This window comes from Arvicanthis niloticus, chromosome X (genome assembly GCF_011762505.2).
Source record: "Arvicanthis niloticus isolate mArvNil1 chromosome X, mArvNil1.pat.X, whole genome shotgun sequence".
In the NCBI taxonomy this organism is placed as follows: Eukaryota; Metazoa; Chordata; class Mammalia; order Rodentia; family Muridae; genus Arvicanthis; species Arvicanthis niloticus.
The window spans coordinates 99,662,556-99,688,727 of NC_047679.1; the positions used below are offsets into that span (position 1 = coordinate 99,662,556).

At 42.5% G+C, this 26,172-nt stretch overlaps 1 protein-coding gene across 4 annotated transcripts in view; it reads right to left on the minus strand.

Annotated features, from left to right (window-relative positions):
- The window catches only part of Lamp2 (lysosomal associated membrane protein 2), a 57,296-nt gene extending 36,663 nt beyond the window's left edge, over positions 1–20,633 (minus strand). The window contains exons 1-3 of one of the 4 annotated variants that reach the window (XM_076918146.1): positions 20,564–20,633; positions 18,038–18,102; positions 10,705–10,825 (exon numbers count right to left, since the gene is read on the minus strand). In XM_076918146.1, the coding sequence (XP_076774261.1) occupies positions 10,705–10,765 (61 nt within the window). In that variant the 5' untranslated portion in view covers positions 10,766–10,825; positions 18,038–18,102; positions 20,564–20,633. Of the gene's footprint in view, positions 1–10,704; positions 10,961–18,037; positions 18,103–20,563 lie in introns of those variants that run through there. The other 3 variants (XM_034484832.2, XM_034484833.2, XM_034484834.2) reach the window with 3 other exon arrangements.
- Between the last annotated feature and the right edge of the window lie 5,539 nt (positions 20,634–26,172).

Consider the following 26,172-nt stretch of genomic DNA (forward strand, 5'->3'; position numbering starts at 1 on the left):
CAGAGAGATGCCCCAAGAACCCAGACACACCTATCCATCCTTCTCCAAGTCCACCTTTGCACTCTAGGCTCATCAGCTCAAACTAAACAATTCTAAAATCAAGATTCGTTGTTTTACTTCCTCCACCAAATGGACTCCCTTGATCCCTCCCATACCATAAAATACAAAGGCATTTCTTCCTACTTCTATTCCCAATCTACCACTCCATCCTTACTTGCATTCCTAAAGATCCCTCTGAGCTGTCTCTAAAAAACACTGCCAGATACCACTTCTTTCTCCAACACTCAGGCCTATTTTTTTTTACTGGTTCCCAAACTCCCAAACCAAATTTAAATTCCTGTCTGACTTTCAAAGTAACTCTTAATCTTGTCCCACCCTATTGCTTTACCATCACTCAGACCATTTTCCCAGAACACACCCTTTAATCTGGTTGAACTGGTTTCCACTGGGCCCAAAGGCTACACTCCACTCAGCTTCACTTCTACTGTTTGTAGCACTTGAGCTCCACTTCCTTCTGATGGCTTAAATCTTCACCTCAAGGACTACTACTTGGGGGTTGTAAAGGTAAAATAACTGTACCCTTCAACATGATTCTAACTTCTGGTCCACTCATCATTGGCTACTATAGAAACCGGAAATGCTGAACACTTGCTTTCCCAACCTCCCTTACAGCTAAACTGTCCCTAACAACTCCACCCCCGACTTAAAGTAAAGTAAAAGAGCTGAGGATGGAACCAGCTACAGAAAAAGCATCCTGTGGACAAGGAAATAGCTTAGCAGGTTCGAGGACCCAGGAAAAAAGGTATGCTAGCCAATGGTAGAAGCTTAACTTTTTTCACTTGATCATAGCAATGCAATCCAGTAGCATGACCTGGGATACTGGATTTTAGTATACATGACCAGAGTTCGTCCTCTTTCTAAGTAACTTGATAAAAACTTTATGTACCTTTTTTTACACATTATTTTGTGATTTGGGTACAGGAGACTGAACTGGGGAGCAAGTTCACACAACTACATTCTCAACCCTTGCTCACTTTAAAGCAACATATGTTACTGAGATGTAACATACACAACATAACATGTAAGGAAAAGGTGTACACAGCTCAGAGCTTTTTTTTTATTACATGGGCAACTGTGAACCCTCCTTCAAGAAGCAGAACATTCCAAGTACAGTGTCAGAACCTATTGGAACCACTTCCAGGACACTCAAAGGATACTCGGGTTCACAGATGTTCTAGTTCCTTACATAAAATGGTGTATACAGTATCTGCACATACCCCATCCACATCCTTCTATAACCCCACTGGATCACTTACATAATACAACACAAATGTGATGTTAAAAAAAAGTCCATAGTATTCAGTATACTTTTTTTCTCTCATCCTTTGATTCATACCTGGTTTAATTTGTGGATATGGAACCTATAGAGGACAAAAAAGGCTGACTATACCCCCAAAGTTCCTATAGCTTCTTCATTCAGTTAATATTCCTTTTCCAAAGTAAAATGCCATCCTGACTTGTAACAGATGACTACTGCCTCTTTTTTAGCTATGCACTATGCTCTCCTCTGGGTCTGTCTTCCTTCACTCAACATTATGACTTGTGAGATTCACTGTGGTGTGTGTGTGACTGCAATCCATTCATTCTATTGTACTGCTTGATTATGGGGTGAACCTTTGCTATATATCTGTGGTATTGTTGATGGACAGCTAGAAATGTTCTAGTCTATTCAATCACAAATGCTACTGTAAACACTCTTTCATGGATTGATAAACCTGTGTGTTGAATATTTATCTAACAGTGGAATTATGGTTTCAAAGACTATATAATATGTCCCACTATAGTTTTCTGGTTTTATTGTTGTTGCTACCTGAGGGAAGGGGTTATCTGGTTTTCTGGTTTGTCTGTCTGTTTTAAGACAGTCTTTTTTCTTCCTTCCCCCCCCTCTTTTTTTCGGTTTTTTCGAGACAGGATTTCTCTGTGTAGTCCTGGCTGTCCTGGAACTCACTCTGTAGACCAGGCTGTCCTCAAACTCAGAAATCCACCTGCCTCTGCCTCCCAAGTGCTGGGATTAAAGGCGTGTGCCACCACTGCCCAGCTTTTCCCCCCTTTCTTTTTGAGACAGTGTCTCACTATGTAAACTAAGCTGGTCTTGAACTCAGAAATCGCTTGATTCTGCCTCCCAATCCCCAGGAATCACCCTGCCCAGTCAGACAGTCTTGCTATATATCCCAGAATGCCTTAAACTCACTGTTTTCCAAGCTGGCTAAGAACGTCATTCTCCTGACTGGAATTACAGGTCTGTGCTACCAAACTCTACCCCACTATGATTTCAATAAACTCCCTTTTTGCTTAAAATCCATCGGATTTTCTTTCTCATGCTTATAACTGAGGCTGAAGCTGGGTGTGGTCATACAGGCCTGAAATCCTAGCACTTCGGAAGCTGAGGCAGGAAGATCATGAGTTCAAGGCCAATCTAGGCCAGATAAGCCCCCTACAACCAACCTGTTTCAAAAAAATAAAAATAAAAAAAGAGACCCATACTTACATTGTTTAGTAGACATTTCTCCACAAAGTTCCCTTGAATATAAAAGCCCTTACAGACAGTCCATAAAACATATTTGCACATCTCAGTGGACTTTACACTATCTTGAATTACTGATATTTTTAATGCTCTTTCAATATTTTTTATTATAGGGACAAATGACAGATAATTTTCAAATGAAAAACTACAACTGGCCGATAAATATATTTAAAAGTATTCAACATCATCAGCTCTCAGGGCAATGCAAATCCAACTTATTTTGTCATTGAATCCTGTCTCTCCTACTGACAAAGGCTCCAAAATATAACACTTCCAAACTGCCACTTCACAGCAATTAGTATGCTGTGGAAACTGATGTATAGTAAGCAATTTATTATTAATAAAATACCAAAGTCTGTGAGTGGGTGATTGGATAAAGATTTCCTTTACAAATGTTTCCATCACTCATTTGAATTCCAATATGCTCCTTTAATAAGATCTTATCCAAGCCACAGTTCCTAATAGTGTGTCTCTCATATGAATGTCATCTATCTTGTCTGTCACACTAAAGAACAGGTCTGTTACTGTTCCTCTATCTCTTAGTGTTCTTAGTAATACTGAATACATATTAGGTTTTCAATAAATACTGATTGATTACATCAAAGTGAAAATACCCTGCAATGTGGACCTGAAATACAGCTCAGTCTTATTACAGGAGGCCAGTTCTTTTGAACTTGCAAATCATGAACTTATCAGTGTTCTGGATATTGCCACAAGGGTCAAGCCAATTTTCCATAAACTGTGACTCAGATTTCAAGCCATGAATAATGCTTTTCCCATAAAGTGAGAGTTTAATTCTGAAATGTAATACCTGAATGTCTCTAGCAAGTGATTTCCACACTTAACTGCTATGCTTGATTTTTAGAACAGCCAAACTATTTTAAAGTCAATTTGTATTTTAAATGCTGTCCTGCTTTTCAAAGCCATAGCTGAATATATCCTATAATATGTGATTATGGAGCTGAGACTCAAAAGAAAAGAAAAAAGATCGTGCCTCAAAAAGCAACATTCTCAAGTTCGATGCTGCTGTCAGGGCTGCTCCAAATGGTCATGTATAGGTTTTCAGAACTCGGCTATCCAAACAGGAAGCATTGGGAAAAAAAACACGTGGCTAGGTTTTCACAGGTCTGTTTGGCCCAAAATGTGCCTGAAAGGTACACAGACTAAAACTTAAAACAAAGCACCATGCCAGCACATGCTTTTAATCAGCAGATACAGGCAGATTTCTGAGGTCGAGGCCAGTTTGCTCTATAGAACAAGTTACAGGTCAACCAAAGCTGTTACACAGAAAAATCCTGTTTTGGAAAAAAAAAATAGATAGAAACAAAATCCATACAACAAGGGATGGAGAAATGGCTTGGTCATTCTAGAAGACTCAGGCTGGATTCCCAGAACCCACATGGCTGCTCACAATAGTCTAATTCTAGTCCCACGAGACCCAACAACCTCCCATCGCATCAAGTACCAGGCATAAACATGGCAGACATACAAGCAGGCCTCCCTTTCAGTAAACATAGGACATAAAGGATGGGATCCTGTCCCACTCTCAGTCCATTAAGTCCTATCCTAAACTTTACCCATTTACCTTGAGGTTGGCCAAAGAGCGGGGTGTTTTTCAGTGTGTGTTGGGGGTGGGGGGCAGGATACAGATCTGGAGAAATGGCTCAGTGGTTAAAAGCATTTGTTGTTCTTGCAGAGGACCTGGGTTTCCATTCCCAGCACCCTTATGATGCTCACAACCATCCATAACTCCAGCTCCAGGGCAACCAACTCCCACTTCTTGTCTTTATGGAGCACCAGGGCATGAATGTAGAACACAGACATACACGCAAACAAAACACTCATACATATAAAATAGATGTTTTTTCTTAAAGGCATGGGGTCAGAGAGATGGCTCAGAAGTAAAGGTACTTGTACTAACCTGACAACTTAGGAACTAGGTTCAATTCCTAGAACCCACAGAATAGAAGAACTGACTCCTGCAAACTGCCCTCTACTTCCCACACGTACAACATGTACATATGTACTCATATACATGTGCACACACACTCTCTCTTTACAAAACAGGGCACAGTGTATAATCTCAGCACTCAGGAGGTTAAGACAGGAGGACTGCCACGAATTCCAGGCCAACCCAGGCTACAGAGTATGAGCTGCAGGTGAGCTTGGGCTACAGAATGAGACCACTAAAAACACCACAGCAGGACAAAAGGTCCACAATTTCTTTCCTGTTTTCTTTGTTAAGTGACGGTTTTCCCATGAGTTTACATCTGGTTAGCTGTTCTCACGTTTACCTGTGACTCCCCTGTTTACATTTTTCTTTTTGTTATGTCCACTGCAACAGCAAATAAGATTTTAAGCTATGAATGTTGGTACGTGAAAGCAACAGTTAAAATTAACAAAACAAACTGTTTCAAACCATAAAACAACTTCCTTGATTCTTTTTTAAGGTCAGGGAGTAGGTAAGAAAATGAGACAACTTTACTGAAGTAATGGAGACTGCCTATTACCGAGCCACACAGCTGGCAGGCCTCCAGAGTGCTTTTGCAATGTACACTGGGATACCAACAAGCACTCATAAAATACACTTCTGGAATGGAAGAATCTCTGACCACTTTAGAAATTGTGATTAGGAAGTACAGCCTTCCTGAAGCAGGGTCACAGAAGCTCTCTCCAGTGCTGAGACAATGCTGGGTTGCAGACACAAGTCCACTGTAAATTCCAGGGAAAGAAGGCTAGATACACAGGAATATTTAAACATTTAGAACCCTTCAGATGTGATAACGAATTGACTCGTGGACATTGTCGAGCCTGTCCTTTTGAGTGTCTCTACCACAGATAGATGAATTTTAATTGAATCATGAAATCAAAGTTACTGTTTAAACAAACTGTGGTAAGGCTACAGGGGGAAAACAAACTAACAGGAAAATGGTGTTAAACATTTTCTCTTTCTGATGCTCTCCAAAAGGAGAGGTGCTGGTTGTTTGAGAAAATTAATTCTCCTCACCAACTTTTTAGCTCTCCACATTAGGCCTCACGCCTGCCTACACGGGCATATTTCAAACGCCCAATGTGATGGTGCACATCTTAAATCCCTGCACTAAAGAGCTATTGGTAGGTGATCTCTTCAATTTGAGGTTGACCTGATTTACACAGAGTGTTCCAGGGCTACACGGTAAGACCATGTTTCCCCTAACCCCCCAAAAAGGAGCCCAAGTAGGAGAGACTAGCATTATCATGTGAGGCCAGCCTATAATTACCTGCACTCTTACTGCTCATTCAAAGACACAAAAGGGCTTTTTGTAAAACATCGTGTAAAAGCCACAGAAGACTAATTCACCATCTTACCTACAGAGCCTGCCCCCTAGCAAAAACTTACTGACCTTTGGCCACCCCACAGTAGGTCTAACTGCTAGCTCCGGCAAACATCAGTCACCTCATCCTCTCAGAGACTAAGACCATTGGGAAAAAAAAAAAAAAACAGAAAATAGGCTACTATACCTAAGAGCTGGGAAACATCCTTTTTTAGCCTAAATAATTTATTTGTTGTATTTTGACTGAAAATTCACATTAGTCTGATCATGATTTCCCATTCCCCATCTCTTCCCCAGAACCTCCTCACCCACATTGTCCCAAATACTTACAGGTATGGTGGGCCTCCTCTCAGCACCAAGGTCTCCACCCAAACGTCATTGAACACAAGAAAGCCTTTTGACCACATAATATAAGCACACAGGTCACCCCAGCACCCACTATCTCCACTATCTCAGCTATTCATTTTCATTCCTTGTTATCTTGCTTCGTATCTGTTACACTATCTGAAATGTTACTTACCTATCAGGCTATCTTCACCCTCTAAAACGTAGGCTCTAGGACAGCGGACCCTCCACTGTCCACTGCTGTCTCCCTTTCGCCTGGCTGAGGTGTTTTAGCCTACAGCGGGCAGTTAATAATTTGTGGGAGGGAGTGGCCCCAACCTGAACTACACTCAGGATAGTTAGTAAAGCTGGTTTTTTTTTAAGTTTCATTCAAGCCTTTAAATAAAACAGAAGTTACGCAGGGCATGGTGGGGGGGGGGTTTAAATGTTTAATCCCAGCACTAAAGAGGCAGGGGCATGTGGATCTCTGTGAGCTGGAGGCTAGCTTGGTCTGCAGAGTGAGTTTCAGGACAGCCAGGGCTATTTCACTGAAAAACCCTGTCTGAGGGAAAAAAAAAAAAACAGAAGTTAAGCTAGTTATAAAAAAATCGATGACCACAGAGGAAACGATGGAAACAATTAAGCAATGCTGTTAGGCAAGAACTTTCATCTGTTGCCCTTTCCATGTCTCTAACTGATAGGCTTTTCCCCCAAATGGTCATCTTTCATTGTTTATAATTCATTCAAATGAAAGCCAACAAAAGGTTTTTGTGAGCCATTTGTAGTGGTGCACCCCTTTAATTCCAGCACTCAGGAGGCAGAGACAGCCTGGTCTACACAGTGAGTACCAAGAAAGCCAAGACTAGCCGGGCAGTGGTGGCGCACGCCCTTAATCCCAGCACTTGGGAGGCAGAGGCAGGTGGATTTCTGAGTTCGAGGCCAGCCTGGTCTACAGAGTGAGTTCCAGGACAGCCAGGGCTACACAGAAAAACCCTGTCTTAAAAAAACAAAAAAAGAAAGAAAGAAAGAAAGCAAGAAAGCAAGCAAGAAAGCAAGCAAGCCAGCCAAGACTACACAGACAAACCTGGACTTGAAAAAAATAAAAATAATTAAAAAATAATTTTTAAAACTTAAAAAATAAAAGTCTACGGAAAACACCAATATAAAGAAAGTTTAAGCGTATCTCCTATACTTACTTTAAAGCAAGGGTTTTGGTCTTCCTTTTTTACAGAACTGGCTGGAGATTAAACCTAGGGCTTCATCTACTCTGTGTAAGTGCTCTCTACCCAGCATTAAAGTAGATTGGTTTTGTTTTTGTTTTTCAAGATGAGGTTTCTCTGTGTAGCACTGGCTGGCTGGCCAGGAACTCACCCTGTAGACCAGGCTGACCTCAAACTCACAGAACTACCTGCTTCTGTCTCCCAAGGGCTAGGATTAAAGGTGTGCATTTAACTACTCCGCCACTAAAATAGTTAAAAAAAGAGGCTACTGATAGATATGGACTACAGTTAGGAAGTTGCAAGATGAACCAGTACACCGATGACAGTAGACATTCAGGACTAGCACCTACTTAAGTACCAAAACACACTATGCCTACAGTTTTCAAAACCCTATTCTTAGGTGTCCATTTTGACATGGAAATGTAAAACACAAAATCCAAAAACAATTCTTAAGTAAAAGGGCACACAGCATCTTCCTCAGCCTCACAGCAGACCAGGAAATGCCTTGAAAGAGTTAAAACCTAGATCCTGGGGCTGGAGGTGGCTCAGCCATCACTCTTCCAGAGAACCCAGTTGATTCCCAGCACCCACATGGCAGCTTACAAGTGTCTGTATAAACTACAGTTCCAGGGGGTTGTGATACCCCCTCAAACTGCCACTGGTACCAGGGACATGTGTACCAGGGACACTGACATACAGGCAGGGGAAAAACACATAAAATATAGATAAATCAAAAAAAATATTTAAAAAAACCTGCACCCTACATGGTTGTTCCTGTAACTCCCTTTCTGAATTTCGGGATGGAGAGAATTGCCTTCAAAAACCATACAAAAGGATAAATCTAGTTAACTAAAATCACTAGGTTTTAACTGTTCTATGTACTAACTCTTGTCTGTTTACTTTCTGCAACAAGCGTGCACTGCTTTTTTTAAACGCAAAAGAAAAGATTTCATTAAAAAAATTTTTAATGGCACAAAAGCCAGCACATAGGTCAAGTATTTTTCTCACCTTCTCTGAACAATAACAGCGTTGTGTTTGTGCAGATTCAATTGGCAGGGAATTACTGGTTAATAGGCCAATGCCAGATGTTTTCTTGTCACTGATAAGGTGTTTTCCATTGCAAACAAGCTTCTCTTTGGGGTCAGCCAGCCCTAAGTAAGTGCCTCACAGGTAAGGCTTAGAATTGAGTGTTCATGCCAAGCCTGGTGACCCAATTTCATTAGTGTTATAGGAGTTTCTCACACAGTATGGTCAGCTAGACCAAGGGCCTGCAAATGTATTAGACTCAGAATATCCGGTCTATGGAAGACTTCACAGAGCCTTGGCTTAGGTGAAGTATATTTGCTGGCATTTACTATATTAGAAATAAAAGCTGATAAATTAATAAGTAGAGAGAACACTAGAATCATAAGGGTGGTGATATCAGCCCATATTATGCTCATAGCTTCTAGAACTCTACTGTATATAAGTCAAGGAGGGGAAAAAAAGACCTCACTATCGTTGGGGAAAGTTGTGATTCCAAAGGCTCCCTATTAAGCTCCTTGGGAGTTACTGGATGAACTCATTGACTGTTATGCTCTCAAGCTGGACTCCTCACATGTGGCACTGCTGATATGTTGAAAGAGAGAACTCTTTATTGAGAAAAGCTGCGCCTGTTCATGCAAACAGGTTCGAAGCTGCCCAGTGGGACAAATGAAAAATTCCTCTAGAATACATATGTGTACACAACTACTTATAAGCATGCAATAACAATAAATGAAAACAGGTCATGGATTTGAAGAGCAGGGAGAAACAGATAGGAAGATTTGGAGGTGGGGAAGGGAAAGAAAAAAGTAATTGAAATACAATCTCAAAAAAAAAAAAAAAACCCTCAAAAGCTATTAAAGAAAAAAAATGTTAATGCCTCTAAGAAGATATTGCCAAATGCCCACTGGGTAAGAACACAGTGTTCCAGCAGATTCTATTCCACCAACATGTGAATTGCAAATGCAGTTCTTTTGCCTTCCCAAAGCCCCTCAATATACCTATCTCCAGCCCATTCATGTCTGGGTCTTTTCCTTCAATCCCTTTATTAAAGCACAAACAGCAGGAGGCACTAGGTAACAACAGGCAGAGTAAATCAGGTCAGGAGGACACAGTGGGATCAAAGTTCAAGTTTAGGCTGTTTGTTATGGACTCTTCAGTCTATTGGGGCAGATCACACAAATAACCAACATTATGAAAACATTACTCTTCCCACCTAGTAACAGCACAACTCTTAGGCTATTACCTACCACTTTAAAACCACGAATAAGCTGAACGTGGTGAGAAAAAAAGAAAAAAAAATCCAAGAGGCTGTGAAGAAAACGGATTTGAGTATACAAAGCTCAGATACACAACTACCATCTTGGAAGCTCCCAGGCTTCAGCATCTAGGGATATTTCTCTCGGAATCTGGCTGGGAGGAAGGAGTGAAAGTTACAGGAGAAAAACAAAAACACAAACAAATGAACAAAAAAAGGAGATCCTCAACACCTTCAAGTCAGATACTCACTCCCCACCAAAGTTTATCACTCATCCCTGTAGTCTCCTTTAGAGGTTGGGTATAAGTTTTCTTTCCGGGAAGTCACTCCAGTCACCTTAGATATATATCCCTTTACCCTCAAAACTCCAAGGCTATTCCTATTTCCTTATCACTTCAATCACCTTTTCTCCCAGCCTCAAATCCTACCTACAAAGCTCCTAAACGGTGTCTCTGCCCCTTAGGCCCTACTGTTCTATCTACCTACCCCCTGTGCTCTTCCCCGCAACAATTTCGCGAGGGTACAGCGCCTTCCTTTCCAAATTTCCTTTCTAGCTCTACACTTTCTTTCCACCATCTTCAAAACTCTCCCCTGATCCAGGAAACCAAGACTCCCCGGTGTCTGCTCCCCGACTCTTTTCCAAGTTGCTCTCTCTACCCCAGAGGTCTATAACTCTTCGATCCTCTTGCCTAGTCCTCTGAAGTCCTCCTCATCCCCTTACTTGCCCTATTGTTACTCTCAAAGGCCCTCCTTGCCAGCCATCCCATGGCCAGGCCTTTCTCTAGGTCCTGTGTCGCCACCCCCACCCCCCTCCCGCCGCCGCCTCGGGCCGCCGCCGCCGCCCTGTGTCAGCTGTTCAGTCCCTCAACGCCTCCTCAAAGACCAGTCTTTCAGGTTGTGGCCTTTGAAACTCCCCCCCCCCCCCCCCAATCCCCCAGGGCCCAGCGAAAAGATACTAAAGGAGAGGGCCCGAAAACTCACCCAGGATCAGAAAGATCAGGACGAGCTTCTTCCGGCCCGAAAGCAAAGAGAGGAGGTGCATCGTGATCCCTCGGGACAGGCGACGACCAGACCTGCAACTCCAACGAACACCCTCGCAGCCCTGGAAAAGCCAAAGCTCAGGCGACCACCAACTGAACAGCAAAAGCCTGGACTCGCCGCTTCGGCTGAAGTCATAAGACCAGGGGCGGGGCTCTTTAGTCCTTTCAACCAATCAACATGCTTGAAGGCAGAGTAAGGGGCGGTGTTGTGCGGGCCGGAGGGCCGGGTGGCCACGCCCTGGCTTCTTGGTTCACAGCCATTATTACACTAGGAAGAGGTGTGCGAGGAGGGCATTTTTTAAGGCTAACAGGAAAGAAAGAACTTTGATGCTTGTAGACAGTGGGTTATTTCTATCCTAGGTCCTTGAGAACAAGCAGAATCTTTTTTTTTTTCTGGCAACAAAACGGTTGCTGGGCATCTCAAGATAATATATGTAAAAATAATATACGATTATTCAAGTACTGAGACCAGCTACACAGTTTATACTATAGGTGGACGGGGAACCTAGGGGATAGTGTGGAGTCACTGACCACCAGATCAGACCATGCTCTTGAAGTTCACCAAGTTATAACACTCTCTTTCCTTGATGGGGAAATTGAAGCCAGAAAGAGGAAGCATATTTTTAAATAGAGGAAGAAAAAAAAGAGAGAGAAATAAGAATAGAAAGAAAGAAAGATCTTTCCCATTACTACCCAGAGATGCTCTTTACAAAATACATAAACAAGACTATACTTTCAGGGATTATTTATATAGTTTGTCACAAAATACATAAACTTCCAGATATTTTTCTATCTGGAATACAAATACACTAATGTTCTCTAATGAATTCATACTAAACAGTATTCTGTACACTTGCCAAGGGAACAGTAAACAAACACGACTTAAAACAACAGAGGAAAACATTAACATAAAACTCCAGAGTTAGAATAAAGCAATGACCCTCAAAGGTTCTTTTCCAAAACACACACAAATACACACACACACACACACACACACACACACACACAATCATCACAGGGATTTTAGAAGTCGTTTTTTGATTTGTTTTGTTTATTTTATCTGATGCCGTAAAGATTCTGAAACAAATGCCCTTTGTCCTACAAGCTTACTGTTGGTTTGAGGTTGAATCCTCACACATGCTAAGCGAGCACTGAGCCCTTTTTGAGTTTTTTTTTTTTTTTTTTTTTAAAGATAGTCTCACTAAGTTGCCTAATAGTTTGACCTTAAACTCAAAGTATAGCTGTAGTTCAGGCAACACTTGAACATATAATTCCCCTGCTTCAGCATGCCAGGTAGCTGGGATTGCAGGCTTTCCCCTCCAATCCTGTCTTATTCCTTTCTTAAACAAACACCTGGAATGATTCTGATGCTGAGGTCCATGAACTGCACTTAGAGAAGTACTAAAAGCATAGTGGCATATGCCTTTAATCCCAGCACTCTGGAGGCAGATGCAGGCTGATCTTTGTGAGTTCGAGGTCAGCCTGCTCTACAAAGCAAGTTTCAGGACAGCAGAGGTCTGTTTACACAGAGAATCCCTGTTTCAAAACAAACAAACAAACAAACAAAAACATAAAGAGAAACTCTAAAACATAGCTTCAAAGTCATGCAGTCCAAGAGATCTTTAATCTGGGGTTCTATTTAAAATTAACCTTGAGAAGAGATTTGTGGGGGCAGTTTAGTGGATTCTCAGAAATTATAGGAGACACTGATGAGGATTTTTCTGTGGAACTTTATAGATTTGTAGATTTAATTCTTTAATGGGACTAGTGACTACCCACTCTTGTCCCCCACTCCAACCCAAATATTAATAACCAGGGATCTACATTCACGGTCATTTCCTTTAACATGATTCATTCCTGAAAGTAAGAACACTTGCTAATGAATGTTTTCTATCATGAGTAAAAGTAAGTCATGAGCAAATGCCTTGCTGAACATGGGACTAACATACATTACAGCATTAGTCATTAACTTTAGCAAAATGTCATTTGATCGTTCCCTGGCTCATAATAGCTGGCTAGAGCCAAGTCCTGGATCTGCCAAGAACACATGACTGAATCAAGCCCTCAGAAGTTGCCCCACCAATCTTACAAAAGAACTCTTTCCTTAACTCTCTTTTGTTATTGTTGTTGTTGCTGCTGCTGCTGCTGCAGCTGCTGTTATTTTGGTTTGGGTTTTTTGTTTTGTTTTTTGTTTTGTTTTTTTGAGACAAGTTCTCCCTAAGTGGCCCTGGCTGGCCTGGATCTCCTATAGACTAGGCTGGCCTAGAACTCACAGAGATCCTCCTGCCTCTGTCTCCAGTGCTGGGATTAAAGTTGTGCACAATCAGGTCTGGCTGGAAGATCACTGATAAACCTTTTCCCCAGCATCAAGACAACGAATGATGTAAAAAAGACCCCATGAATATGGTGACTATAATCATACATATACAAACATATGAAAAGAACATACTGAAGTCTATTAGTGTGTATAAATAACAAATGTTATTTATAATAAAAAACAAGTAATGACTGGGCATGGTGGTAAACAACTCTAATCCCAGCACTAGAAAGGCAGAGGCAGAAGGATTTCTGTGAGGGATCTTCGAGTTTGAGGCTAGCCTGGTCTACAGAGTGAGTTCCAGGACAGCCAGCACTACACAGAGAAACTCTGTCTCCAGGGGGGGAAAAAAGCAAAAATAAAAAAGTTATATAGCTTTACCTCATTCTTTTCCTTTAAGACAGGGCCTTGCATTTAGTATGCCACCAAGGATGGCCTTGAACTGCTGTTCTTCCTGCCTCTACCTCCCAGGACCCCAGTGTTTAAATAACTCTGTAAACTGAATTTGTATAGCTTTATGACCATTTATTTTAAAAATAAATAAATAAACATTCTCGTCAAGCATGGTGGCACATGCCTGAAATCCCAGCACGAAGGAGTCTAAAGTAGGATTATCAGAAATTCAAGCCTGAGCTATACAGTAAGGCCCTGCATAAGAAAAAAAAAAAAAAGCTATGCCACACTCCCTAAACTCACATGGTTAGTATCTCAGAACACCACAATTTTATTTTATTTTATTTTTTTTATTTACTTGAGACCTGGTCCACTCCATTATCCAGACTGGTTTTTGAAAGGTTAGTTAGATCCAAGCAATCCTCCTTCCAGAAAGCCCTGACTAGCTGGTACTCCAAGCACACGCCACCATTCCTGCCTCATCAGCCTTTTCTTTAACATGGAGTTTTAACCAACAACTTAGATGTGCCTTACTGGTTAAGGCGTTTGGAGAAGTGTCTCAGGTAAGTACTTGCCAGTGAGGCAAGAGCAAAGTAGATTCAAGCCATTGCAATGCTGAAACTAGATTTCTGGGGACCCTTCCACCATCAGATTATCACACGAGCTTCCATTCTCAGAATCGCCAATGAGTTGGATTCGGCCCACCCACTGTCTTTCCTCTTCAGAGAGCTGCAGTGCTCTTCTAAATACCTTTGAACTAGTTGCATATTATGACCACAGTCCACCTGGCATAACTCCTGTTCCTTAAAGTCAACAGATTAACGAACTTCAAAACCAATTGAACAATACCATCACAGTAGCTAGGCTAGTTTTAGGTTGATTGATTAATTAGCCTTGCTGACGCATCAAAAGATCATCAAAAAGGAGCATGTTCTTTCATTTCAAAACATCTTCATAATAGGGTTGTTCCAAGGACAATCCAGTCCACGGAACAGAATGGACAATTTAAAGATACACCTGTGTGCATATGTGGGACCAGTTATCTTGTGTTGGGGGTTGCATGTGATGTACTGGGCCTACTGGGCAAGCACCTTCTCAGTGCACAATAGTTCCAGCCCCTTCTGCTTTTATATTTTTACTTTGAAACTGAGTCTTACAGGGTTGCCCAGGTTGCCCTTGAATTCCCTTTGTAGCTCTCGAAGGCCTGAAATTTACAGTTTCTGCCACAGCATCCAAAATGCCTGGGAGTGTGTGCTTGCACCACAAGGCCTTGGCTTCGGCAATGTAGTATATTAGTGTTCTCACCCTTCCTAATGCTGAGACCCTTCAATACAGTTCCTCATGTTGTGCTGACCCCCAGCCATAATGTTATTTTCATAATTCATACAGTTATTTCATAACTGTAATTTTGCTACTGTTATGAATCATAATGTAAATATTTTTGGAGCTAGAGTTTACCAAAGGGGTTAAGATGCACAGGTTGAGAACCGCTATAGTACATACTTAAAAATACCACTACAAGGAAATGAAGGAGCCTGGGGTAATCTCTCACACTTTTATTCCCAGCTCTTAGAAGACAGAGGCAGGGGATCTCTGTTAGTTCAAGGTCACCCTGGTCTATATGCCAGTTCCAGGCCAGGTAGGGTGACATAGTGGTAACACTTGCCTCAAAAAGCAAACAACAACCGGGGCGGTGGTGGCGCACGCCTTTAATCCCAGCACTTGGGAGGCAGAGGCAGGCGGATTTCTGAGTTTGAGGCCAGCCTGGTCTACAGAGTGAGTTCCAGGACAGCCAGGGCTACACAGAAAAACCCTGTCTCGAAAAACAGAAAAAACAAACAAACAACAACAAAATTGACAAATTATTTAGTGCCTAATCCTGGAAGAATGATTTTTTTTAATTATCATGCAATGCCACCACTTTCTCCCTTGGTTTATCTTATCCTCTCCACATATAAATCATTACAACCAAGTTGACTTTTATATTTTATAATTATTCTATACAAATCATATACTCATTGAATGGAGAACATTATAAAACCACTGCTGCACACAAAAAGAAAACTTGAAATAACCTCTAGTCTATAGTCCCCAACTTCTGCCCAGAAGGCTCCTCCTCCCACCTCTCCCCTGTCAGGTGACAGTTTCTCTTAGGAACCCCTCTTAAGTCAGTGAAAGAGCAAAGGGATTGAGCCTATGTGCTTCCTCAACACCCTGGCTGTCCCTCCAATGCTGTGTCTTCAGGGCAGAGAATGTGGCTGTATCTTTTAACATTCTGTTCTTATAATCTGTACTCATAAATGTTAAATGATTTTTTGAGACAGGGCTTCTTTGTGTACCCTTGGCTGTCCTGGAACTTTCTGTGTAAACCAGGCTGGCCTCAAACTCAGAGATTCACCTGCCTCTGTGGAGTATAGGGGTTATGGGTGTGCACCACCACTGTCCTGAACAGTTCTTGAATTAATAAGTAAAAAGAGGATACAGGAAAAAATAGAGAGCATATAACATCAACACAGAGCTGGGGGAATTATCTCAGCCTACTTCCTGTTTTCTCCATCTGTGTCATGTCAGGGAAAGTGGAAGGGTTTTTTTTTTTTTCCCAAGTTGACTAAGCAGCTGTAAGTACCAAACTTCTGACCCCTACTTTGACCACTTTCTCCTTGCATATGTCTTTTTGTCATTATTGAGTTACAGTTGTGATATACAGCCTAGGCTGCCCTTGGACTTTCTGGTTGTTGTTGTTTGGGGTTTCAGTGATTTTATTTTTGCTTTGAGATAGGATTTCACTATGTAGCCTTGACTAGCCTGGAACTCTGCTGTGTACAGCAGGCTGGCCTCAAACGCATAGAAGTCCACCAGTCTTTAGAGTGCTGGGATTAAAGGCAGGGGATACTTCACCCTGCTAGCCTTGAGTTTATTTCCCTACTGCAGCCTCTGGAGTACTTAGGCTAAAAGAATGCAGCACCAGGTCTGACATATATCTCTAGCCTACTGTCTCTTCCTTTCTGAGTCTTTGTTTTCCGTCTACTTCTGTGTTCTAACACACACACACACACACACACACTTTTAGCAAACCTTCTTCATAACTCCTTTCTATGATTTTCTTTTGTTGCTTTTTTGAAAGTTTATTTTAAGTGTGTGTGTGTGTGTGTGTGTGTGTGTGTGTACTTGAATACATGTGCACTTTTGAATATGTACACCTGTGTATGGAGGAGCTTGAGGAGTCAGATCCCATGGAACTGGAGTTACAGGAGGTCATAAGCTGTCTGACGTGGGCCTTCCTACTCCAGTCTCTAGTTTCCTCCTTTTGGCCCAGGTTGGCCTTGAACGCTCCTTTCCCAGCATTATAATTACAAGCATGTACTACCCTGCCTTTCTCCATAGTTTTCTTTTCTTCTCTTTTCATTTTTCGTTTCATTTTATAGTCCAGGACAGCTTTGAACTTGAAGTGATCTTCCTGCCTTGGCCTCCCAAGTGCTGGAATTACAGGTGAGAGCCACCATCCCTGGCTTTAATATTGTCTTTCTACTCAATAGGTTATAGAAGCACTAGATCCTAAGACAACATTATATAGCAATTGTGAAATGACACTCTATGGGAAATAATGTCATATTGTTCTCTTCCTTCTTAACGGCAGTTTAGAGGAGAGAATCAGATTCAGGAAGTCTTACCTTCCCCCCTCCCCAAGTTGGCAGCAGAGCTGAGAACAGAACTCTTACCTCTGAATTTCTTGTCTGCTGCTCTACTCTCATTTGGCTCTAGCTCTGTGCTCTAAAAGGCTCCCTTCATTAAAGTTTCATGTCAATGAGGGAGACACAGGAACCACTGAAAGCACTGTGCATTTCTGCTACAGAATTTATTAGATGGTGACCTTAGCACTCTCACCAATTGAAATGCACAAGTTTGCAAGCAATATCATGCTTTGGAGGTTGTTTTGTTACCCCAGTGCATACTCATGGAGAGATGTCTGGACTTGCAATAGGCTTTTTAAAAGACTGTCTGTCCAGCCAGCCAAACTCTTCATTGGTAATGCAATAAAAATTAGTAAAAAGAAACCATCAAGAATAGCATAGTGTGCAGCTTAAATGTGTTCAACTTGTATTTAATAACTAATAATTACTACTAGTCCTGGTGGTAGTATTACCAATATTTATTATTATATTAATAGTAGCCAAGCAGTGGTGGTCACACCTTTGATCCCAGCACTTGAAAGGTAGAGGCAGGCAGATCTCTGTGAGTTCAGTGCCTCCCTTGTCTACAGAGTGAGCTCCAAGACAGCCAGGGCTATGCAGAGAAACTGTCTCAAAAAACAAAAATAAATAAATAAATGAATATTTAAAAAGAACGACCATGCTGAGCGGTGGTGGCGCACGCCTTTAATCCCAGCACTTGGGAGGCAGAGGCAGGCAGATTTCTGAGTTTGAGGCCAGCCTGGTCTACAGAGTGAGTTCTAGGACAGCCAGGGCTATACAGAGAAACCCTGTCAAAAAAACATAATAAAATAATAAAAAAAAAAAGAATGACCACACACAGAGGACAGCAGGGCTCATTTGATATTACTTACTCCTTTCCAAGTCACACTTTCCAGTCCTTTCTTCTGAGACTCAGTGGTTTCTGGGTGGCAAAGTTCTGTAACCAGGGATAAAGACAACAGACAGACAAATAAACCTGTTGAGTCTTCAGGGCACTGAAGACTCAACATCTAACAAGATGCTCATACCTAAGAGCCACTTGTTCTCCTTAGCAAAAAAGCAAAACAACTAGTTAGTAGTTACTCTCCTTAACCCTAACCCATCCCCCCTGTGTGTGTGTGTGTTTCTCTCCTTCTTCCATCCTCTCCCTTTCATTTCCTTTTTAGAGATACTATAAGTCTTTGAAGCCAGCCTGTGGCTATACAGTAAAACTTTACACACACACACACACACACACACACACACACACACACACACACAAAGGTAAAAGGTTTCTGAACCCTATTACCAAAGTATCTAAAGGTCTTAGTGGGGCTGGGGAAATCTACATTTTAATGAACTAGCCAAATGATAAAGATGTTTGTGGTATTTGTAGACTTTGATAGACTCTTTTCTAAATAAACTTATATTGAGAGATTTTAGTAGTGTATTTTTTTCTTACTTACTCAAAAGAATACCATTTTCAACTTTTGAGTCAGACACAATGGGTGGCTCATTTCTCTCTATAATCCGAAAATGGTAGCAAAGAACTCAGGAAGCAGATGCAGGAGAATTGCCATGAGTTCAAGGCCAGACTAGGACACATAGCAAAAAATAAAATAAAATAAAACAAAACAAAAACTCTTTCTCAAAGACCTCTCTAAACATTTTTTCTTTTTATAAAAGTTTTTTATGTTTGACAGAAAATCAGTCTGTGGCTGATATAGTCAGATATGGAAAAACCAATCAAACCTTCCTGCTCTAAAGAGGACGAGGAGTCGGGGTGGGGGGGAGCTGGGCAGTGGTAGCACAGGCTTTTAATCCCAGCATTAGGGAGACAGAGGCAGGTGGATCTCTGTGTTCAAGACCAGCCTGGTCTACAGAACGAGTTCCAGAACAGCCAGGGCTACACAGAGAAACCCTGTCTCAAATAACTGAGGAGGAAGAGGAAAAGGAAGAAGAGGAAGAAGAGGAAGAGGAGGAGGGAGAGGAGAGAGCTAAACTGTTAAATGTATGAATAAGTGTGTAAGTGTTGCTCTATGCCTGAGAACAAGTATGAAAGAGAAAAGGAGAATCACAATGTTGTTGTTTGTAACACAGCACTACACAGCACTATTCAGCCCAGGCTAGCTTCTAACTTATCCTGTAGCTGAAGTCACTGTCACACTGGCAATCTTCTTGCTTCAGTCTCCCTAGAGCCACCCGTACAGGTGTGTGCCTGCTACCATGCTTGACCAGCAACTAACATTAATGGCCTGAATATTATCCAGGGAATTAAGTGATCATCAACTGCAAATGATCCACATTTAATGTGATCCTTCAAACTCAAATGCCTCAAAATTTACTGTTAGCCAACTTGAATAGTGGATTCCCATCAGCGAGATTATACTGAATATAGCCAAATATGAAAGGGAGGGGTTTGATTTCTGTGCCGCCATGCTCAGATGTAAAGCTTGATTTTTATGTTCATTTTTAAAATTCTCTTAAGACTGAGAGTGGTGGTGCACACCTTTAGCCCAAGTACGAAGGAGACAGGGGCAGGCAGATCTCTTATGAGTTTGAGCTACATAATGAGTTCCAAGCCAGCCTGGGCTACAAAGTGAGATTCTGTCATGGGGAGTGGGGAGAAGGAGGAAAGGAGAGGAGAGGAGAGGAGAGGAGAGGAGAGGAGAGGAGAGGAGAGGAGAGGAGAGGAGAGGAGAGGAGAGGAGAGGAGAGGGTGAGAGGAGAGGAGGGGGGAGGAGAGGAGAAAAGAGAAAAGGAAGAAAAGAAAAGAATTATTTTAGGAGCTGGAGGAAGCTCAGTGGTTAAAAATACTTGTTCGTGCAGAGGATCCAGGTTCAGTTCCCAGTACCCATATGACAGCTAACAGCCATCTGTAACTCCAGTTCTAGGGGATCTGATGCCTCTACTGCTTAGAGAGGCATATTTGTAACACGTGCACACACACACATAAAACAAAACAAAATAAATACACATTTTAACATCTACCTTACAAGAGGAAAAGAACAGTCTCTTTTTTAAAAGTGCAAAGTCCAAGTGCTAAGGCCACTTGGAGGGAAAGTTCAAGTGAAGGAAGGGACTGTCCCACTGAACTCTGAGATAGTTGTACGTTGTTTCCTTCTGGGCTCCACAGTTGCAGACAGACATTGACAAAGTCAAGAGCCACATTCAGGCAGGAGAACGGAAGTCTCAGTAAGATAGGCATCTTCAAATACCTATAGATGGACTTGAGAGATGGCTCAGTGGTTAACAATGCTTATTACTCTTGTGTAGGGCCAGGGTTCAGTTCCCAGCACCCACAAGAGCCTGTGACTCTTACAACAGGGATCAAATGCCTCTGGCCTTGGCTGGCACCCACATATGCTTACACATACTGCCCCCCACCCCACACACACAATGAAGAAGAAAGTACATACCTTTTAAGTTAGTGCATAAATACCTACAGAGGCAAGGGAAGGGAGGAAACAAAAGTTATTTCTTGCAGTTCTAGAAAAGGAAGTAGAAAGAACAGTTAGAACTTCTCCCTTCCTGCTGCCTGACCTTTAGATCCTTTTAAATTTTCAAACAAGACCTTGAAAATTATTAACTCATCTGGGTAGTGCTGGCGCAGCCTTTAATCTCAACACTGGGAAAGTAGAAGACCTCTAACTCTTTGTGAGTTCAAAATCAGCCTACAAAATGAGATCCAGGACAGCCTAGGCTACACAGAGAAATCCTGTCTTGAAAAACCAAAACCAAAAGTAAGTCACTTAAAGTCATGTGCTCTAAATAAATGACTGTTTACAGAGAAACCAAAGACTGTTTGACAGGAAACTGCACAAAGAGATTTGCCATCAGAAGTTAGGTTAGGTGACTTCTAAGGATTCTGCCAACACATACTCCAGGGCTTTTGAACATTTCTTGGGCCTCAGTGTTTGATACAGGATGTACTGTACAGTAAATGAGAACAGACACTTTACTACTGGCATCTAAGGACAAACACATTCAGTGTCAACACAATTTCTTTGACAAATGCCTCGAAAAGACTTTGATCTTTTTAAAATTTACAAAGTAATCAGAGGTGGGCGTGGGCAGGAGGGGAGGGTCACACACAGTTCATTATTAGAGAGGGCTTGCCCAACACACACAAAGCTCCGTGTTCAATGCTAAAATTATTGAAAAAAAATGATCTATATACATATATTTTAAAAGATTCAAATTTATTTTATGTATGTGGGTGTTTGTCTGCATGTATGTGTACCATGCGCATGCAGTAAGTGCCTGCTGAGGCCAGAAGAGCTGGTTGGATTCCCTGGAGCTGGAGTTCTGGCACATTGTGGGCCTGTGTGCTGGGAACTGAACTCAGGTCCTCTGCAAGAGCAAGAGCGTGATGGGAACTGAACTCAGGTCCTCTGCAAGAGCAAGAGCGTGATCTACTAGTCTTTTTAAAAATGCTTACAGGTGTTTGTAATTGCACCATGTCCATGCAGTGCTGGTGGAGAACCCTCTGAACTAGAACTACAGATAGTTGTGAGCCAACAGCTAAGTGCTGGGAACCTCTGACCCACTGAGCCATCTCTCCAGCACCATTCCTCCAAATAATATATACTTTAAGCAAAACCAAACAACTAATGAAAGGCTGTGAATGTGGTTTCTTGGTACAGCAGCTTCCTAGCATATGCAATGCCCTAGGTTCAATGGCTAGTACAGAGAATGAAAACAAGCAAACCAAAGTAACACTAGTAGGGGCTGAAGAGACGGAGAGAGCAAGTTGCTAAGTCCTGAGTTTGATTTTGGTTCCCAGAACCCACATGGCAGCTCACAAGTCTGTAACTCCAGTTTTAAGGGATCTAAAGCCACCTCTGGCCTCTTTAGACACCAGACATGCACATTAATATACATGCAGTCACAAACAAACAAACAAAAAACACCCATATGCATAAAATAAAAATAATGAAAATGACTAAACAGTAGTGGTGGCACATGCCTTTTTAATCCCAGCACTTGGGAGGCAGGGGCATATGGATCTCTATGAGTTTGAGGCCAGCCTGGCCTACAGAGTGAGTTCCAGGACAGCCAGACTATACAGAAAGACCCTGCCTTTAAAAACCTGAATGAGTGAATGAATGAATGAATGAATGAATGAATAAAAATATGTTGAGAACTAAGCTGGCCCACTTTGGGCGGCCTAAAATGTTGGGAACCGCACTAGCCCCACATTCAGGCGGCTAAAAATGTCATGGCCCGAGCAAAATGTTGAAGCCCGGGCTGCCTCGCGTTTGGCGGCCACTGTATCCCGGTCCAAGCTCAGGTCCTCGGGTCAGGGTTCAGCAAGAGAGAGAGAGTGAGGGTGGACTCGAAGAATGGAGACCAGACAGAATGCGTTTCAGTTCCGTTTATTCTTCAGTCTCTCTTCTTAGTCCAAGTCCCAAGTCTTGAGTTCCTAGTTCCTAGTGCCTCCAAGTTCCAAGTTACTTCTTCCAAGTTGTCTCCCAAGTGCCTGCTTCTCTGTCTCCTCTGTCTGATTCTCTGATCTCTGTCTGCCTCTGCCTTTTATATGTCTCACTTCTAAGCCATGCCTTTTGGTCACACCTTTAATCGTGCCCTTAGGTCTTGTCTATAAATCTGATCTCTACACTTCTAAGTCATGCTCTTAAATTACACACCTTTAATCTCACACACCTTTAATCTCACACACCCAAGGTATCTAAACCAAGATTATTGGAGTGTGTTCAGCTGTTGTAGGCTATTGTAATCCAAGTCTCATGTCAGGGTATATGGCTCAAGATGGCTGCAAAGCTGATAGCCGCTTTTTGCTAAAAGTCGGCCTCCAACAAAAATAATTTAAACTAATGCTAGTAGAGGCAGAGTTTCTACCTCTGGTCAGGTTTGATATGCAGAATAATGTTCCTACAAAGATGCCCATATCAGGGCTGGAGAGATGTCTCAGCGGTTATGAGCACTGATTGCTCTTCCAGAGGTCCTGAGTTCAATTCCCAGCAACCATATGGTGGTTCACAACCATCTGTAATGGGATCTGATGCCCTCTTCTGATGTGTCTGAAGACAACTACAGTGTACTTACATATATAAAATAAGTGTTCAGGAAAAAAAAAAGATGCCCATATCTTAATTGTCAGGAAAAGTTTTTTTTTTTTTAAGTAAATTAATGTTTCTCTGTTAAAACTAAGCTTCTATCATTTGGCTTTTATTTTATTTTATTTTATTGAGACAGGATTTCAAGTTGACTTCAAACTCAGGATCTCCTTGCCTCTGCCTCCTGAGCACTGGGATTACAGATGGCTTTCATCTGACTTTAAAATGAGCAAAGTATGATAGATTTTCTCCACTGGGCCTAATGTGGTCACGGAGTCACTATAAGTGAAAGAAGGAGGTGGCAGAGTCACTCTGAGAAAGAGATGTAACAGTGGAAGCAGGAATCAGTGACATGAAGATAGCTCCAGGAGGGACTAACCAATAAGCCTTTGATAGGGCATAAGGAACAGTGGGTGGGACAGCTCAAGGCCCCAGGACAAGGTGTGAAGACACTGGGATTTCAATTTCCGGTATGCTAGATCTAAGGGAGGGTGTGAGATGGTGCTTCAAGTGCACTCCGTCAGATTAAAGCAACTTCAAGGCTCCCTTTCCAAAAGAGTATGCAAAGAGTGCTGATGTTCTTTCCCTGGACCTGTCAGCTTTACATAAAGCCCTATACACTTTCTTGCATTTCACACATCTAAGAATGAATTCTGGTTAAAGTGGGTTTCTGAGGAAAGTGCCTTTTTTTTTCTAGAAGTGACTGCCCTGGATGGGAGGAGGCACAGGGAGGGGACAGCAGAGAAGGTAGAATGCAGGCTCCTGCTGCTTGGCTTACTGGCACTTCTGGATTCTTTGTCCAGAGTTCAAGAAGCAAGACGGCTGTTGGGGTGGAGCTCGAGAAAACTGGACACTTCTACATCAGAGCATAGCACTACCAGTGGTTCAGATGGAAGATGGAAGTGGGGCCTGGGCACCAAGAGCATCCGGCTGACAGTGTAAACTGGAAAGGGCAAGCAGTCTCCCTTGCAAGAACCTCCAAAAGGACTGCCATCCTGCGGACACCTTGGTTTTGGGTCAATGGACTTCTAAAATGGTGCTACAATACACCTGCATTGTTTTAAGCCACCTACTCTACATGCTGATTTGATGAATCAGCAAAAGACATGTTTTTGGGTGGAAAACAGTGGGTCTTCCATTATTTTTCCTTGGAAAGTGATGTTTAGAACACGTTGAAAGGAAACAGGAAATTTTCTGGGTTTTTTCTTTCCTTTTTTTTTACTTAAATCAAAACTGGGTAGTAGAGGAGAAGAGGTGAGCTGAGGGAGGGGTGGGGGAAGAGGAGGGTCAAAGTGTGAGGAAGACAAAAACAGATGGAAAAATATCAATATGGGGAAGAGACGAGTGAGAGGTGGGGATAAGAAAGGAGAAGGCAGCATTGAGAGGACTGGGGGTGGTGGCAGGGGCAGGGGGAGCAGGGCAAAGGGGAGGGGTGAAGGGAGGAAAGGGGGGGAGGGAGAAGCAGAGGTGAGGGCGGTGATAGGGAGAAGGGATGGTCAGGAGGTGAGGAAATAAAAGGAGAGGGTGGGACTTCATAGGAAAAGAAGACAGGAGAGGTAATGTGGGCAGTGACTAGAGGAGGAGGAAGACAGGCTGTGGAAGAGAGGAGAGGCGGGAAGGGACTGGGGTGTGTGTGGAAAGGGTAGGGTAGGAAATGAGTGGGGATCTGGAAGGTAGAAAGACGAGACAGGAGGGGAGAGGGGAGAGGATGAGAGGAGGTAGGCTGAGGAAGAGGGAAGAGTGGAGAGAGAAAAGGAAGGCAGTAAAAGGTGCAGCAGAGCTCAGAGTCACCAAATGAGACAGTGTTGGGGTTGAAGGGCACAGTAACAAGGAATCCTGGATAATGCAGGAGCGGGAGGAAGAGAGGGGAGAGCAGGGGATGTGGGGAGGAGAGGAAATGGAAAAGTTTATAAAGCTCTGGAGGCTTGGACCAAAGAGGAAGGAAGGGGAATTGGGTAGGGATGATAGGTAGAACAGAGGGGAGATGGAAACTAAAAGGAGAGGAAGCAGGAAATAGAATGGGAAGAAGAAGGGGGAAGGAGAAGGGATGCAGAAAAGGGAAAAACATCACAAAACCAGAACAATCCAGGGAGTGAGCGCATGCTGATCTCAACAGTCTCAGGACTACTCCTCCTAGAACCTGCAAGTCTGAACAGAGTGACTGACATCACGGGCATTTGAGGGCTCCGGATCCACTTTATAGCACAATGGTATCTTCTCCTGAGATTCCAGTTCTAGGAAAGCAACCTAGAAGCATCTTCCAATCCCTTGTCTCCATCTCAGGAGCTGCTCATACATCCTCGAGTCTGCAGTGTTAGGCGGAACTAAAATCTTGCTTGGTAGCCACATATTGGCAATTTATCCATTTACTCGTTTAGAAACAGACTTTCCTTGTATATCCCTGACTAACCTGGAACTTGTGAGTCTCCTGCCTCAGGATCCTGAGCTCTGGGATTGCAGCAGGGTGCTATCACCACTGGCTTCTATACATTTGTTCATCAAAACATCTAGGCTCCTGGTCTGTCAGTAGCACCCCTGTTAGCCTTCATGGTCTTTCCTTGATTGTCACTTTCCTTTTTAAATGTTTTTTTCTGTAGAATTATCCATTCTATTTTAGGTGTATGAATGTTTTTCCTGCATGTATGCATGTGTGCCTTGTGCCTTGTGCCTTGGATGCCCTGGAACTGGCGTTAGGGATGGTCATGAGACACCATGTGGGTGCTGAGAATTGAACCCAGGTCCTCAGCAAGAACAAGTGTTTTTAACCACTGAGTCATCTCCACAGCCCACTGTCACTTTTCTAAATGACTACCATATTTAATACTGAGCCCCTCCCCCCCCATATTCCTCATTCCTATTTTTACATAGCACCTCCTTCTACCATAAAATAAGTGTTTCGCATTAAGTCTTCTCTCATTAAAGCATTAATGCCCGAAGTGCAGGAATTTCTC